At 47.3% G+C, this 16,403-nt stretch overlaps 1 protein-coding gene across 6 annotated transcripts in view; it reads left to right on the top strand.

The window, feature by feature from the left end:
- ARHGEF12 (Rho guanine nucleotide exchange factor 12) overlaps nt 1–16,403 on the top strand; it is a 69,213-nt gene that overhangs the window by 38,955 nt on the left and 13,855 nt on the right. For 5 of the 6 annotated variants that reach the window (XM_040084971.2, XM_040084968.2, XM_058423371.1 and 2 more), the window contains 22 exons: nt 212–261; nt 1,016–1,073; nt 1,598–1,776; nt 2,195–2,272; nt 2,425–2,544; nt 3,170–3,304; nt 4,646–4,717; nt 5,305–5,397; nt 5,782–5,892; nt 6,348–6,446; nt 7,058–7,100; nt 7,217–7,322; nt 7,886–8,023; nt 10,269–10,301; nt 11,139–11,253; nt 11,949–12,054; nt 12,843–13,055; nt 13,451–13,580; nt 13,893–13,928; nt 14,506–14,660; nt 15,232–15,378; nt 16,088–16,173. In XM_040084971.2, coding sequence (XP_039940905.1) covers nt 212–261; nt 1,016–1,073; nt 1,598–1,776; nt 2,195–2,272; nt 2,425–2,544; nt 3,170–3,304; nt 4,646–4,717; nt 5,305–5,397; nt 5,782–5,892; nt 6,348–6,446; nt 7,058–7,100; nt 7,217–7,322; nt 7,886–8,023; nt 10,269–10,301; nt 11,139–11,253; nt 11,949–12,054; nt 12,843–13,055; nt 13,451–13,580; nt 13,893–13,928; nt 14,506–14,660; nt 15,232–15,378; nt 16,088–16,173 — 2,303 coding nt within the window. The remainder of the gene's footprint in view (nt 1–211; nt 262–1,015; nt 1,074–1,597; nt 1,777–2,194; nt 2,273–2,424; nt 2,545–3,169; nt 3,305–4,645; nt 4,718–5,304; nt 5,398–5,781; nt 5,893–6,347; nt 6,447–7,057; nt 7,101–7,216; nt 7,323–7,885; nt 8,024–10,268; nt 10,302–11,138; nt 11,254–11,948; nt 12,055–12,842; nt 13,056–13,450; nt 13,581–13,892; nt 13,929–14,505; nt 14,661–15,231; nt 15,379–16,087; nt 16,174–16,403) is intronic. The other variant, XM_040084969.2, reaches the window with a different exon arrangement.

Below are 16,403 nucleotides of genomic sequence, written 5' to 3'. Positions count from 1 at the left end.
GACTCCTTGGGACACACTGGGATCGTGTCCTGGTGTATCCAGTGCCAGGTGAAAGCAAAACTGCTCTAGGCTCGAAACCCAGAGGTTTTACTGACAGGGGAAGCTTGGCTGAGGGCAGGAGTATTTTGCATGTTTTACAGAAGTCTTAAAACCGTTTTTGCTATAAATGATTGTATTGAAACAAGAACTGAGTGGTTTCTTGCCTCTCCAGATGGAGCAGCCATGCGGGCTGGAGTGCAGACAGGTGATAGAATTATCAAGGTAAGGCATTGAAATTGCGAGAGAAATGGGTCCTTTGCATTAAATGAGCTCTTTCTCTGAAAAAAAAAAAGCCATTGGTGTGTCTGCTGTGGTGTTTGCATTGGGAATGGTCTGAACTTCAGCATTCTGGGGATGACTCTCCTCCAAATCCTCATTTTAGAATTTTGTGGACTAATTCAGCATCGTGCCAGGTTCAAGTATCACAAATACAATAACACCAGAAGTGGCAGGGCAGGGAGGAAAGCAGAGTTGTTAATAATGACCTATAAATAAACAGCCTGCCTGAATTGTTGTTTTTCCCCTAACTGCTCCCACATCCTTGTTCTTTTTTAGTCCCAAGCAAGTAAGAAATCAAGCCAGTAACTTAAAAGGCTCTGTAAACTATTGCTGCAAAATGCTGCAGCAGCTCCTGACACAGATGGAGCTGGGATTTCAACCAGGCATTGAAATTAACGAATTAAATTAGCTACCCTGTTGTTTTTCTGCCCAGGCAGAGATGGATTGCCTTTTTTTTTTGTTTGCCTGCCTGCCTGAGTTCTTTTGGTGTGCGCGCAGTTTTCATTTTGCAGAGCTCCGCTCACTGAGATGAGCTGCTAGAAGGATAAAATTCTTTATCTGGTAATGTTTTGAAAGAGGCAGTAATGGAGATGGGGGGGAAGAAGATGCTGCTCTTCTTGTGGTGCGTTTTGTGGAATGTGTGGAATTGCTTGGAAATCAGGAGCCGAACACTGACTTTTCTCCCGTCCCTGCCCAGGTGAACGGGACTCTGGTGACACACTCGAACCATTTGGAGGTGGTCAAGCTGATCAAGTGTAAGTAAAGGCAGGTGGCTCTTCTGTCACCTTTCAAGTGTGGCAGGCATCCTTTCCTTGTCAAGTGCCGAGGGTGAGGTCAGTGCTGAGAGATAAAGGGAGTGTGTGTGAAACAGGGAAGTGAAACTGAAATTGTTTTGACGTCCTGACCTGAAGCTGATGCATTCTCCTGTAGCTTCTCCTTACCTTAATGTTTGAATTGCCACCAAGCTTTGCCTGGGTGCTTTCCCATCTTTTATTTTCACTTTAAATACCGCAGCTGGGCAGGCGCTCAGTGTGCACTGCAGCGTGATGCAGCCCTGCAGGAAACAACGTTCCTGCTGGATTTTCTTGTACGAGGAAGGAGATGGTGCTTCCTTCCAGCCTGGTTTATTTCGTGTGTGTGCACTGGAGATGTAACCTGCCGGGCTGGAAATTGGATTGCTTGCTTTCATAAGGGCTGATTCCCGTGAAAGCTTTTGGAATATCTGAAATTCTAAAGAGATTTCTGTGTGTGACCTGTGCCCGTCCTTGTGTCCCCACAGCGGGTTCCTATGTAGCTCTCACTGTCCAGGGGCGCCCTCCAGGGTCGCCCCAGATTCCCTTGGCGGATTCCGACGTGGATCTGGCAGCTTTTGGGCATATGTCTCCCATCATGGCATCCCCCCACTCTCCTGGCACGTCAGGGAATGCTGAAAGGATCACCAGCCCAGTGCTCATGGGGGTAAGGTTTGAAGTTTTCCAAAAGGACAAATGGAGCTGGGTGGTTTGGGCCAGATTTTTTTATTATTTTTAATATATATATATATATATATATATATATATATATATATTTTTCACTTCGAATTGGCATTGGGATATTTGTCCTGTCAGTGGGTATTTATTCACTTGTGAAAAAAGCATTTTGCAAGTAAAAATATCCAGTCCTGTCTGAGGTAACAGAAATGCAGGTTCTTACACTGTTGGTAGCTGTTCAAAATTAAGAGAGAATACATAGGGCAGGGTTGAAAACTCAAATTGCTTTTCACAGGGCTTTCCAGAGCCTGTTTTTTAGGAAGTAGGTGAAAAACGTGCCTGTCCCATTTTCCTTATCTGCCCAGCTCCCCCAGCAAACCCAACCCTAATCTCTCTGCGTTCCCTAGGAGGAGAATAACATTGTCCACAGCCAGAAGGTGGAGATTCTGAGGAAGATGCTCCAGAAGGAGCAGGAGAGGCTGCAGGTACTGGAGCTGTGCAGGCGGCTGGGGGGAGTGATGCAAAGAGGGGATGCTCAATCACAGTTTATTAGCAGAGCTGTGTGAAGCAGGCTCTCTGTGGCAGCTCCTCGGGTGTGCAGGTGTTCGTTCCAAAGGGACAAACGATTCTTTTGCAGGTCCTGCAGGAGGAGTACGGCCGGACACCCTCCACCCGCCTGCTCAAGGAGATCCAGGAGGCAAAGAAACACATTCCTCAGCTGCAGGAGCAGCTGTCCAAGGCCACGGGCTGCACGCAGGTACCGGGGCTCAGCCCGCTCTCAGGAGTGCTGATCCTGGGCGTTGATGGTGTTCTGGGCGGGCTGGAGCTGCTTGGACGGGCAGGCTGCACCCTCTACAGCTGAGATTCGGAGTTGGCTCTGTCACCTTAATCAGGATGTGGAGTTCATTTTACAGTGGGCTCTCAGCTCATCTCTGAAAAAAACTGCTTTTAAGAGCAAGAGCGAGCAGTGATGTGTTTGTTATCTGTCAGTGCAACTTAAATTACACCCATGAAGTCATTCTTGGAAGCTTTAAACAATTTTGTTTTCAGTTTCAGGAAAAAAGAAAATAAATGTAGGCTGTGTCATTTTTTCCTTTTCCCCCTGTGTTAGAAGTGCTGAAAACTTGGTGTGGTTTTGTTGTTTTCTCTTAGAAAGTCGTTGCAGCCTTCTCTAGATAAATTGTTTATGAGTAATGTGAGCTAGCTGGCTTTTGAAAGAGTTGATGTTTAAGGATGGTCTCTTGTTTTCTCTTAGAAAGTCATTGCAGCCTTCTCTAAATAAATTAAGGGTTTATGAGTAATGTGAGCTAGCTGGCTTTTTGGAAGAGTTGATGTTCTCTTGAAATACTCTGCTGTCTCCCAACTCACTTCCATCCTTGCAGGATGGAGTCCTGTCCTCCAGGTCTGTGTCGGAGTCGCTGCAGATCAGCGAGGGGGAGGCGGAGAGTGGGGACAGCGGCAGCAAACTGGATTTCAGTGGTGACAGCCCCTCCAGACCCAACAGTGACACTGCTGATGTGAGTGTGGGGCAGCCCCAGGGCTGTGCCTCCCTCCCCTTGCATTTGGGTTTCCTTGGCAGATTCCGTGTGTGTTTTGTCCTGGGTGACTCTGTGCATTACTGGAACAGGCTCCTCAGTGCCCACCAAAACCTTTTCCCTGTGAAAACCTGTTTTTTGGGCTGGTGTTAGAGGCTGGGAGAGAATAAATTGTGGGGTTTTATCCAGGATTAGATTGTCCTGGCGTTAACCCCTGTAAGCAGGCAGAGAAGGATGGATGCCAGCGTCCTGCTCAGAACTCATTTGCCAATCAGAACATCTTTGATGAGAATATTCCAACTGCAGTGCCGTGACTCAGATCCAGGCAGCTTGCCCTGAAAATGGGAAAGAGCCTTCCTCCTACCAGATCAGCTTCAATTCCTGCCACCAGCAAAGGCTCTTAGTGTGTGCACTCATTAGTTATCAATCTGCGTGCTCCTGTGCTCTCCCTTGGTGCCTAATCCTTAATTAAGTCACTGTCTGATTAGTGCAGGGGAATTGAGACTCTGCCTGGATTTGGCCTAAGTTTGTTGATTAACTTAAGGATGTGGGAGCTAAATTTGTCCCAGCAGTTGGAAGTGAAAGGGAGGTGGGTGAGGTGGGAGCATCCAGGACTCTGTTTTGAAACATTCCAACTCCAAATCTGACCAGATCCCACTCGGTGGTTGTGTTTATTAAATGCACAGCAAAATTCACAATTACCTTCCTAATGAAATCATCATCCTGGCATTATTGGGGGGTGGTGATGGATCAGTGCAGGTGATTGGCACACCAAACATTCCAGCTTTTCACTCCAGCTCTGGGAAACTTAAGGATCAGGGGCAAAAATAAACCTTTGGAAGTGGAAAGAGTTCTGCAGCTGGGAAGAAGCCAGGCTGGAAGGCAACAGCCTGAGCAGTAGCCTGGCTGGAAAAAACCTTTGGACACACTGAAGATGAGCCAGCAGCACGTGGTTTTTGCAAATAAGGCTCTGCAGGCTTCCTGAGCAAGAGGATTGCTGGGAGATGGGAGAAGAGAGCTGAACTGTGAGAAAAGATGGAGAGAGCAAGGAGAAAGCCAAGGGCTGGGGATTTTCCAGCTCTGCTGTTGCTCACTGTCACCAGATTTCTGACCAAAACTTCTGCATTCACTTGAGTTCTGGGGTTTGGGTTTTTTGGTTCAACTGTGCGTGTAGGACACAGATTTTACTCTGGTTTTTCACACCTCCTTTTCCTGTGAGAAAGGAGAAGTTTTTGGCTGTTGTGGCTGACAGACTGCACTGTGCAGTTCTCCCTTTCCTGGATTTGCTGGTACTTACCAGAGCTGAACTTCCCTCGTTCCCAGAGTCCTCGCAGTGGCCTGAAGGAGAGGATTTATCCAGATGAGAGCCCAGAAAAGGCTGAGCTTCAAGATACTGTGAGTACAAAACACGGAGTGTCACAACAGCATCCTCTCTAACGAGCCCATTAAAATCTTACTGCTTTCCCCCTCTTTCTAAATGGAGCATGCCTGAACTTTGCTTTAAAAGATAAATTGCAATTAAAGTGGTGCTGGGAAAGTTAATTAGCTGAGTAAATGTTTGTGGATCTTAAGAGCAGGGCTGTCTAGAGGTGAGAAATACTTAATCTGCAGTAAGGAGAGCAGATGCAGGTATTTTATTCCTTGAGTCCAGCCTTTTGGGCTACGACTGGAGGCTGAACATCATCATCATCGTCATCCTTGGGATGACTCCTGAATTCTCCTTCCCCTCCTGTGCTTGTCCTCCCAAAGCCACATTTCCCCCTCTGTGCAGGGGTGGCATTTGGCACGTGCCACGTGCTTGGCGTGCCCCTGGCTGCAAGATCCACCCCATTTGATGTTTGGGAATGTTTGGATCCTGGGAGAAGCTTCTGGGAGGGGGAGAGCCAAGGTGGAGGATATCTGCAATATCAGGATATATGTCAGAATATCTGCAAGTTTTACTGGGAGGGACATTCACAGCTTCTCTCCCTTCTCTTCCCCAGGATTCCCAGTCCAGTGTTGGGAGTCCCCTGTCCCGAGTGGGGACTCAGATCATTGGAGCAGAGGATGATGATTTTGACACGGAGCAGGAGCAGGTGGGAATGACTTTTAACCTTTTTCCCCCCCCATCAGCCAGAATTCTCTTCTCCTGTTCCTAAACTGCCTTGTTTCTGCTGAGTGCTTCTTGTATGGTGAAAGAGGAATTTGGCAATTTGGGATTCCCGTTGTTGCTGATCTTTCCAAGTAGAAACATTTGGGGAGTTTATGGCAATACTTTGAGTCTGGTGTTTGTCTTTCTTCTCCAAACTTCAAGCTTTCTAGGAATTAATTCTCCTTATTTCATTTTCTTTTTTTCATTTTTATTAAATCCTGAGTTCTTGTCGTAGCAGGAGAGCTGCTGTGTATTTACTCTGAATTATTTTAGCTGTCCTTTCTCTTGTTACTGAATAACTGAGCTGTAATTCCCTGTATCCCTGCAGATTAATGGGCAGTGCAGCTGCTTCCAGAACATCGAGCTCCTGAAATCCCGCCCAGCTCACCTGGCTGTTCTCCTGCACCACGTGGTGTCCCAGTTTGATCCTGCAGCGCTGGTGAGAGGCTCTGGAATCGTTTTCCTGGCTCACATTTGGGAATCTTCAACAGAATTCACCAGATCTCGTGTAGCACTCACTGCCCCATGTCCTGCAAGGAGGGAAATGCAGACCCTGTGCAGGCCTGAGGGGGATAAATCCACATTTACCTCCTCAGATAAATGGAGAAACACGGAAAGAATTGTTTCCTTTACATTTGGCTGCTTACAAATTATTATTTATCTCCTGAAAGCCTCTCATTCCACCCCAAGGTGTGGGATTAGTTGTCTGCAGGGAAGGTTTGACCTCTCTGTGCTCCTGTTCCATCCCTTTCCCTCTCCCCCACTGCCAGGGCATTTCCCTGAGGAGCTGGGAGTGAGTTCAACCCAGCACTGCTGAATTCCTTGAAATATTGGAAAGAAAACTTGGAGTTTTCATGGTTTTCACCCCGTTTCTTGCCCTCCTGTTCCCCACAGCTGTGCTACCTTTACACAGACCTGTACAAACAGACCAATTCCAAAGAGACCCGGCGTGTTTTCCTGGAGTTTTACCAGTTTTTCCTGGACAGAGCTGCAGTAGGTTCCACTTGTTTTCCTCATTTTCACACACACATCCAGCAAGCTGACTTTGACTCCACTCACCCGAACTGCGAAAAGCTAACGGGGTTAAAGCCCCCCCCAAAAGAAATGGTTTTAAAAATCAAAACGTTTAACTAGTAACTTCATAAAATGTAATAACGTAATGCAAGTTTGAAGTATTTTTGTCGAAATGTTAGCAGGGAAGTGAATGGCCTCAGATGCCTGGGAACAAAATAAATCCCAGGGGATTTGTTGTCGATAGGAGAAATAATTTCGTGGTGGGTATAAGCAGGTTGTGGCCCTTGTGTGTTGCTTTGTAGTTAATAATTGCTGGGTTGGGAAGTCGTATGTGTCTGTTGGAAAGCTGAGAAAATCCTTTGCTGTCACGGATTAAACTCCCAGAAACTGCAGCAGAGGTTTATATCCCACGTGTCCCTCTGAAATAATCTCTGTGAATTAGAGTACATTCATGGGGGTCTCCCCTTCTCAAACCAGCAGGTGCTCGGGTTGCATGATTTTGGCTTTTGAGGGAATTTGGCGTGAGTTGGGTGTTTTATTGGGGTGCTGGTTTTTCTCCCGGTTCTCCCAGATTTTTTTTCCTTTTGCAGAACCTGAAAGTCCCAGTTCCAGATGAAATCTCCTTGGAATTAGGTAGGGTGCTGTGTTTGTGGGAGTGGGTTGATTCACGGAAATTTCTTTATTAAAGTCATTTATTAACGGCGGGGACTGTTCCCAGAGGAATAATTGATGAATTTTCTTCCTCACAGACAGGAGACGGCCAGAGCTCCTCCCTGAAGAGCTCCACCGCCAGTTCATCCAAACCATGCAGGATAAAGTGTGTCCAGAGGTTCAGAGGAACCTGGAAGATTTCAGGTACCAAAAGCTCTCTGTGGAGTTTCCATTTAATTTGTATTTTATTTCCATCAGCGTTCCAGCACAGGGAAACCTGAGGGACGTGTAATTCCTCTTGGATTGGACGGGAATATGCCCTGTGACCAATTCTTAAATCAATTGCATTCCTAGGGATTGGATTCTTCAATCCTAGGGATTGGAGTCTTCATTCTTTGCAGCTCTGTGGTGAAATGTCTGGGTTTTTTAGGTGTTGTTATAGAAATCTCTTTTACTGATTGTGTTTATAATCAGCTTATATATATATATATTTATTTTTTCCCTCTGTTTTCCTTCCCTCTCCCCTTTGGGCAGGGAATAATCCCCTTTACAGAGCTGTCACAGGCATGGAGTACAAGTTGATAATTAATTTGCTTTTTCATGTGGAGTCCCAAGAGCTTCGTGCTGAGCTCAGCAATGAGCTACTTCCCACCTAAAAACCCTCTCCCTTTAAATGCTTCAAACACCCCAAAAACGCCTCTGGGACACCCCGAGCGCCCCGGGGCGATGCCCAGCTGCAGGTGATGCTTTCCTGTGCCCTTCTCCAGGCAGAAGAGGAGCATGGGGCTGACCCTGGCCGAGGGGGAGCTGAGCCGGCTGGACGCGGAGCGGCTCCGCGACCGCAACGCCGTGGAGAGGGAGAGGAGCTGCGCAGAGCAGATCATCGCCAAAATCGAGGAAGTGCTGTAAGTGCCAGCTGAGGGAAATGAAATAAAATAAAATAAAATATAATATAATATAATATAAAAATAATTAAAATAAAATAATAAATAAATAATGCTATGGAGAAGGAGAGGAGCTGCACAGAGCAGATCATCGCCAAAATCGAGGAAGTGCTGTAAGTGCCAGCAGAGGGAAATGAAATAAAATAAAATATAATAAAATATAATAAAATATAATATAATATAATATAAAAATAATTAAAATAAAATAATAAATAAATAATGCTATGGAGAAGGAGAGGAGCTGCACAGAGCAGATCATCGCCAAAATAGAGGAAGTGCTGTAAGTGCCAGCAGAGGGAAATAAAATAAAATAAAATATAATATAATATAATATAATATAATATAATAATAATAAAATAAAATAATAAATAAATAATGATACGGAGAAGGAGAGGAGCTGCGCAGAGCAAATCACGGCCAAAATCAAGGAAGTGCTGTAAGTGCCAGCAGAGAGAAAGCTGGGGTAAAAAAATAAAATAAAATAATAATAATAATTATTATTATTATTAATAATAATAATAATGATAATAATAATAATAAACAATGCTATGGAGAAGGAGAGGAGCTATGCACAGCAGATCATCGCCAAAATCGAGGAATTGCTGTAAGTGCCAGCAGAGGGAAAGTTGGGGTAAAAAAATAAAATAAAATAAAATTTTAAAAGAAAATAATAATAAATAATGCTATGGAGAAGGAGAGGAGCTGTGCAGAGCAGATCATTGCCAGAATCAAGTAAGTCCTGTAAGTGATGGCAAATACAGAGGTGCGGTAAAAATACTAATAATCATAATAATGAAGAAGGAGCTGCCTCAGCCATGGGAGAAGCAGGATGAAGGAATTGGGGAGCGCAGTTTTTGGGCTGTGCCCCATCCCTGTGGGTGTGATCCCAGGTCCCTGTGGGTGTGATCCCAGGTCCCTGTCATGGGATCCCAGGTCCCTGTCATGGGATCCCAGGTCCCTGTGGGTGTGATCCCAGGTCCCTGTCATGGGATCCCAGGTCCCTGTCATGGGATCCCAGGTCCCTGTGGGTGTGATCCCAGGTCCCTGCGAGTGTGATCCCAGGTCCCTGTCATGGGATCCCAGGTCCCTGTCATGGGATCCCAGGTCCCTGTGGGTGTGATCCCAGATCCCTGTCATGGGATCCCAGGTCCCTGTGGGTGTGATCCCAGGTCCCTGTCATGGGATCCCAGGTCCCTGTGGGTGTGATCCCAGGTCCCTGTCATGGGATCCCAGGTCCCTGTGGGTGTGATCCCAGGTCCCTGTGGGTGTGATCCCAGGTCCCTGTGGGTGTGATCCCAGGTCCCTGTCATGGGATCCCAGGTCCCTGTGGGTGTGATCCCAGGTCCCTGTCATGGGATCCCAGGTCCCTGTGGGTGTGATCCCAGGTCCCTGTGGGTGTGATCCCAGGTCCCTGTGGGTGTGATCCCAGGTCCCTGTGGGTGGGATCCCAGGTCCCTGTGGGTGTGATCCCAGGTCCCTGTGGGTGTGATCCCAGGTCCCTGCGAGTGTGATCCCAGGTCCCTGTCATGGGATCCCAGGTCCCTGTGGGTGTGATCCCAGGTCCCTGTCATGGGATCCCAGGTCCCTGTGGGTGTGATCCCAGGTCCCTGTGGGTGTGATCCCAGGTCCCCGTGGGTGTGATCCCATGTCCCTGTGGGTGGGATCTCTTGTCTCCCACAGCGTGGGGGTGTAGCTGGGAGCAGCAGCTGCTTGTTTCCATCAGCGTTTCAGCTTCCTTTGGAATATTAGGAGAGTTTCGAGCAGTTCTGCGCTAACCGTGAATGGATGAACGGATGTGAAACCTTTCTGAGGGTTTGTGTCTCCCTTCTGCAGCCTCAAAGAGTGGTGTTTGTATTTCTGTGAGCGTTTGTTGGGGCAGGGACAGCCAGGACCGAGGCAGGAGGGGAGCGAAGGCTGTTCTGTCCAGGAGGCTGCTGTGCCATTGTCAGCTTGTACATTATTAGATCAGAGCCCTTTTCCTGTAGGAACAACAGCTTCACAGCCCATTTTCTCCTTTTAATGCGGGCTGAATCCAATTTCCGTAGCTGAACCTCCAGTTTTGATTCTTGATTTCATTTTTTTCCCCCCGCTGGGACCGCTGAACATTCTAAAGGACACTTCAACACAGCTACTGACGCTCGGGGTGGATGGGGCCGGGTGTTAATTGAGTTTTGTGTTTCATTTTGAAAGCCTTTCTTGTTTTTAGGATGACATCTCAGCCTCTGGAAGAAGACAAGAGGTAATGGGAGTCGGGGAGCTGGGGCTGTGTTGTGCTGATGGAACAAGACAGCCCTCTCCCGGCTGTTCTCCAGCATTCCTCTGCTGAATCCCCTGGCATGAATCATTGGAATTCTGAGCATCAGCCTCCTCTTCGCTGGTGTTTGTTGCCTGTGTTCCACATCTTAAAAATTAGTGTCACTGAGAGTTGGTGCTTATTTTTGTTTTGTGTTGTAACTGCTTCAATCTGCTCTAACATTTGTTTTCCGTGTGTGCCTTGTCCTGTTCAGTTTTTATCTGAGCAGCTTTTCCTCCGCTTTCTGCAGTAACCTTTTACTGCTGCTTATTTTTGCCATAACTCAAAGCTGTAATGTGACATCAAATATGGTTTTAGTGCAGAATTTTAGGACCTCCTGTGTAATTCTCCAAATTGTATTTTCACCTCCTGGGCTTCTGTGCCTTTTATCATGGAATGATTTAGGTTTGAGGGGACCTTAAAGATGATTTAATTCCAACCCCTGCCATGGGCAGGGACATCTTCCACTGTCCCAGGGTGCTCCAGCCTGGCCTTGAACACTTCCAGGGATCCAGGGACAGCCACACCTGCCCTGGACACCCTGTGCCAGAGCCTCCCCATCCATATATTCCATCTTTATTTACATCATAATTTACAAAAGGATAAATTCTGATGGTGCCTGAGCCTTCCCATTATCTGTGGGGATTTATTTCCATTCATTTACTTTAATTTAAAAACAAACTTCTCAATAGAACCTCGGCACTTGACCTTAATTTTATTGACTCAGTGCATTTTCCCAGTATATTTCTCTAAAAACCTCGCTGGTTTTCCTGTGTTTGGCAGCTCCACGATGCAATATGTGATCCTCACCTACATGAAACACCTGGGAGTCAAAGTCAAAGAGCCTCGGAACCTGGAGCAGAAGCGGGGCCGGATCGGTTTCCTGCCAAAGATCAAGGTAGTGGCCACAGAGGATCTGTGTGCAATTCAAACCCCAGTTTTGCAGGGAAAAGTTAAAAATGGGTGTGATTTTTGTGTTCCGAGAGGAGCTGGGATTGCTGAGCTGCACAGCAAACCTGAGAGCTGAGATCGGGTTCTGCACCTGTTGGCAGATGGGTGAATTGGAAATAATCAGAATGATTTCCTTTTTCTCTTCCCCTGAATCCGTCTTGTTTTTCTCAGTTATTAACACTTTGGGTGAGGAATGTTTCGTAGAACACAGCCTTGAACCACAGGAGCGTCTCATTAAAGCTCTTGCCTTGTTTACTTCACTTTTTTCTGGAGAAATTTACCCAAACCCTCCTGGTTTGCGATGCAGAGGAGCTCTTCTCCCTGCCACCCCCACTTTCCCAGTTACATAATGAACATTTCCACCAAAACTTCATCCCTGTGGGTGTGATCCCTTGTCTCCCACAGCGTGGGGGTGTAGCTGGTCACAGCAGCTGCTTATTTTCATCAGCATTTCAGCTTCCTTTAAAATATTAAGAGAGTTTCAAGCAGTTCTGTGTTTACCATGGAAAGGTGAACCAGTGTGAAACCTTTCTGAAGGTTTGTGTCCTCTCCCTTCTGCAGCCTTAAAGAGTTAATTAAAATCTCGGTATAACAGCTGGATTTGAAGCAGTGAGCGATGAGTTTGCTTTTCTTTACCTGCAGCAGAGCATCAAGAAAGAGAAAGAAGGAGAGGAGAAAGGGAAGAGGAGAGGCTTCCCCAACATCCTGGGCCCCCCGAGGAGACCAAGCCGACACGACAGCAGTGCAAGTACGTCGGCCCAGGGAAGCCCTGGCCTGAAAATCCCTGCTGCCTCCAAAAATTCCTGCCAGGAAGCCCCAATTCCCCCATCCTCCCCACCCTAAGCCCCATCCCACCCATCCCTGCCTCACCCAATCCCAGTCCTCCCGGTTTGGAATTCCCCCGCTTCTCCCAATTCCCTTCCAACCCTGTCCCACCCTGACGGGCTGTGGGATAGAATTTTGGGGTGGGGTTGAGGCATTTTGGGGTGGGATTGAGACATTTTGGGGTAGGACTGAGTGATTTTGAGCAGGATTGAGTGATTTTGAGCAGGACTGAGTGATTTTGAGCAGGACTGAGTGATTTTCAGCAGGACTGAGTGATTTTCAGCAGGACTGAGTGATTTTCAGCAGGACTGAGTGATTTTGAGCAGGATTGAGTGATTTTCAGCAGGACTGAGTGATTTTGGGCAGGATTGAGTGATTTTGAGCAGGACTGAGTGATTTTCAGCAGGACTGAGTGATTTTCAGCAGGATTGAGTGATTTTGAGCAGGATTGAGTGATTTTGAGCAGGACTGAGTGATTTTGAGCAGGACTGAGTGATTTTCAGCAGGACTGAGTGATTTTCAGCAGGACTGAGTGATTTTCAGCAGGACTGAGTGATTTTGAGCAGGACTGAGTGATTTTCAGCAGGACTGAGTGATCCCAAACGTTTTGTTGTTAAAACCCCGTTTCAAAGACGCACACGCCTGCTTTGGCCCCGAAGCGCCGCTTCTCCGAGCACGTTCCAGCAGCGTGATGGTTCTCTCTTCGTTCAGTCGGCAGGGCCATGGAGATGCAGAAGCCCAGGCACCCCAAGCACTCGCCCACGGCCTCTTCCGTGAGCCCAGAGCCCCCCGAGTCCAGCAAGATGCGCCAGAGCGGCTCCTCCAGCGACGGCACCGACGGCCCTTACCCCCCTGCCAACCCCATGTCCCCCCTGGCAGCGGGGCCCTTCTCCTCCCCGGAGGGCAGCAAGGACGGTGACACAGGTGGGGTGGAATGAGGGACGTGCTGTGAGCAGGATGTGCGGGGCGCTGGTGCAACGAGCCGGGCCAGTTAGGAAACGCTTTGATGTCATTAGCGCTGCTCTTCCTCGCCTCAATCGGCTTTCCTCAACGAGGGAATCTTTGGCACGGGCAGCGGTGGTTGTTAGTGGGTTCTGCCGCTGCGGGATTGGATCATCCAACAGGAAAAACCCTCCGGGTGCCAGCCTGTGTCACCTGAAGCTTTTGGCACTGAAATTCGTTCTTGCCGGTCCGGGAATTGAGTTCCTCCGGCTCTGAAGCTGGGATCGAGAGGCTCTGGAGAGGCTGGGAAGTTCTCTAATGTCCTCTAATTTGAAGTTCTCTAATTTCCTCGCCTTTCACGTTTATTCTGTGTGCAGGTTTGAAGCAGCCTGGGGAAGCCCCACCTGCCAGTGACTCCATGGATGGCACCCCCCGCACGCCCAACAACACCTTTGAGTTCCCATCTCCTCTGGAAAACCTGCAGGAGGAGGAGGGAGAGGCAGAGAGGTAACTCTGGGTGCTCGAGGGAGACTCAGGAAATCTTGGGATGGGCTGGAAAAGATCGTTGTAGAGACTCCTTTGTCAGTGTGACAGTGGGAATTTAGTACATAAAATTACAGTGATACTGTTTGTGTTAAATGTTGTTGGTAGGATTAGGAAACTTCGCTCTGTGTCTCTGCTGTGATAGAAAAATGTCAGGAGAGGGGACAAAATCCTCTGCTTTGGAGCTCAGACCGGCATTCTCAAGTTGTGCTGGGTATCTGAGCAGGGAGAAATTCAGGCACAAGCTTCCCTGATGATTTCTTTCCTTCCTTGCAGGATGGTTGACATGGGAACACCAAAGCCTTTTCGCAAGTGAGTGTGCTTAGAAATGTTTGAACTTGACTGAATTTGTTTGCATTTCGAGAGGTTATGAAGCAGAATGCAGCAGTGCTCATTGTTCTGAGCCAGCACACTTGTCTGCAGGATATTTTTTTCTTTAAGAGCACATGAAATCAGACACTGGCAGCCATTTGCAGGGCAGGTGGAGTGAGTCATATGCAAAGATTCCCCTTTGATCTGTGAGTGAAGTGGAATGATTGCTCTATCCGCTGATTTGAGTGGATGGGAGTTGTGTTAGGGAGTAGAGGTATCTCTGTTTTCCTTTTCAGCCAGCGTTGCTGTTGGTTCTGTACCTGCAGACAGACAGAGGCAAGAAACCATAACCTGCCCTTTCCACTGCCTTGATACCTGGCTGCAAATGGTTTGATCTGTGCCATTGAAAGGAGGGTTCTGAAAACACTCTCAGAACGTGCAGTCAGTCTGTAAAGGGCAAAATTAGGGAATGTGCCCAGAGGTTCAGGCATCCAGCAGCCCCCAGCTGGCAGGGAGAGCGCGTTCACAGCTTTTCCCTGGAATGGGAATCACCTCACGCTTTTTCTCCTCCCATCAGGACGGACAGTGTTGGCTTTGCAGATGTGCAGAGTGAGGATGAGCTCTATGACTTCGACATGGACATGGACCCTCCCAACTGGCAGCAGCTCGTGAGCAGGGAGGTGCTGATGGGGCTCAAACCCTACGAGATCAAGCGTCAGGAAGTGATAAATGGTGAGATGGAGCTTCTTTCCTCCCTGGCCAAGCTCAGAGCTGAAATCTTCCCATGGAGCTTTGAAGTTTTTAAAATTCACAATTAGGTTTTTCTTCACTGATATTGGGAAGTAGTGGCTGGAGAATTGTAGAACTTGTGGTTTGAAGGGTTCTTAGATGTCAAACCCGTGCTTGTTACCGGGAAATAACCTGAGATGAGATTGATCCACTTGATACTGTTTATTTCTCTTAGAGGAGAAATAATATCAAGTGGTTATTAAACAATTCTAAGGCACTGAAAGGCCAGTTTTTCATACGTTCTCTGAAAGCAAACAAGAAAAGCTTGTTTTTTTTGGAAAGGTGATGGAAATGCTACTCCCAAACTTCAGATCTGAGTTGCAGCTCCTGCAGAAGTCTCTGTGTGGATTTGTGAGCTCAGAGCTCGCTGTTGGTTCGGGGTAAACGATGGAATTTTACAAACAGTCAATACGTGGGATTACAGCAGAGCCTGAATATGGACCGGGGAGGGAAATGCTGCTGAGGGACCTGTTGTGAGCTGACAGCTGCAATCCTGCTCTCCGTGTCTCCCCAGAGCTGTTCTACACGGAGCGCGCCCACGTGCGCACGCTGAAGGTCCTGCACAACGTCTTCTACCAGAGGGTCACCAGGGAGGGCATCCTCAGCTCCAGTGACAAGAGGAAAATCTTCTCCAACCTGGAGGATATCCTCGGGCTGCACGGTAGGAGCAGCTGGACGCTGCAGCTCTGGCTTCCATGGCTGAAAAATTGAAGCAGAGGGACCCTGGAACACGAAGCAGCTTCACCCAACGCTTAAGATAGAGCAGAATTCTTCAGGACGCTGCCCTGGGACTGCTTTTGCCCACACTTGTTCCATTTCTGATTCACAAAGATGTTTTGATAAGGAATCATGTGCCCAGTGTTCCTTTTCCTTATCTCTGTTGATTCACGCTCGATAAAAGGAGCAGGGAGCTTTATGTTTTGAGATGGTACAAACTGTTCTCAAAAAGAGCAGAAACCAGATTTATAAAGATCGATGTCTTTCTGAAGGGTGGCCTTTCCTCGTTGTTTAGGGAGAGGACTGCTCACAATAGCAATTTCAGCCACTGAATAATCACCTGTGTGTGGTTTTATGGCTTCTGCATTATTCCTGTTCGTAGAAAAACGAGATTGAGCCTCAGAAAAAGATAAGTTTGGAATGGTTCTTAGGGGTCGTTTGGAGACAGGTGAGGGACACAAGCGCAGAGGAGTTGCCTCACGTTTTATTAGTTATTCTAAATTTATTAAGTTGCAGGATATTATTCGTTAGCTAATTAAAGTAATTTCAAATCTAATCTTCTCCTAGAATAGCTTTTATGTTAAATGCTCAAAATTAAGCCAGCAGTTGGACCGCTATTAACAAAATTGACCTTTTTTTGCCTTGTTCTTAAGTTGCACTGAACGATCAGATGAAATCTGTCCGAAAAAGGAACGAGACTTCTGTCATTGGCCAAATCGGGGAAGATTTGCTCTCCTGGGTAAAATTCTTTTAATAGTTCTTGTATTTGAAAATAATATGCCATAGAATGACCAATAGAGCCAGAGGTTGGAGGAGATAATTCCCAGCAATGGGAACTGAAGGGCTGGGAGTTCTGGAGCCAAAACAGAGCTGCAGGATGAGGGGGAAGGAAAGCAGGAAGAACTCCGAGGATTTTCATCTGACTGGAGATAAAAGTCATTTAAGGCACAGGGATAATTTCCATAGGAT

Source organism: Hirundo rustica, chromosome 23, assembly GCF_015227805.2.
Source record: "Hirundo rustica isolate bHirRus1 chromosome 23, bHirRus1.pri.v3, whole genome shotgun sequence".
NCBI lineage: Eukaryota > Metazoa > Chordata > Aves > Passeriformes > Hirundinidae > Hirundo > Hirundo rustica.
Note: the sequence above shows the minus strand (reverse complement) of the source record. Positions and strands in the feature narration are given on the sequence as shown.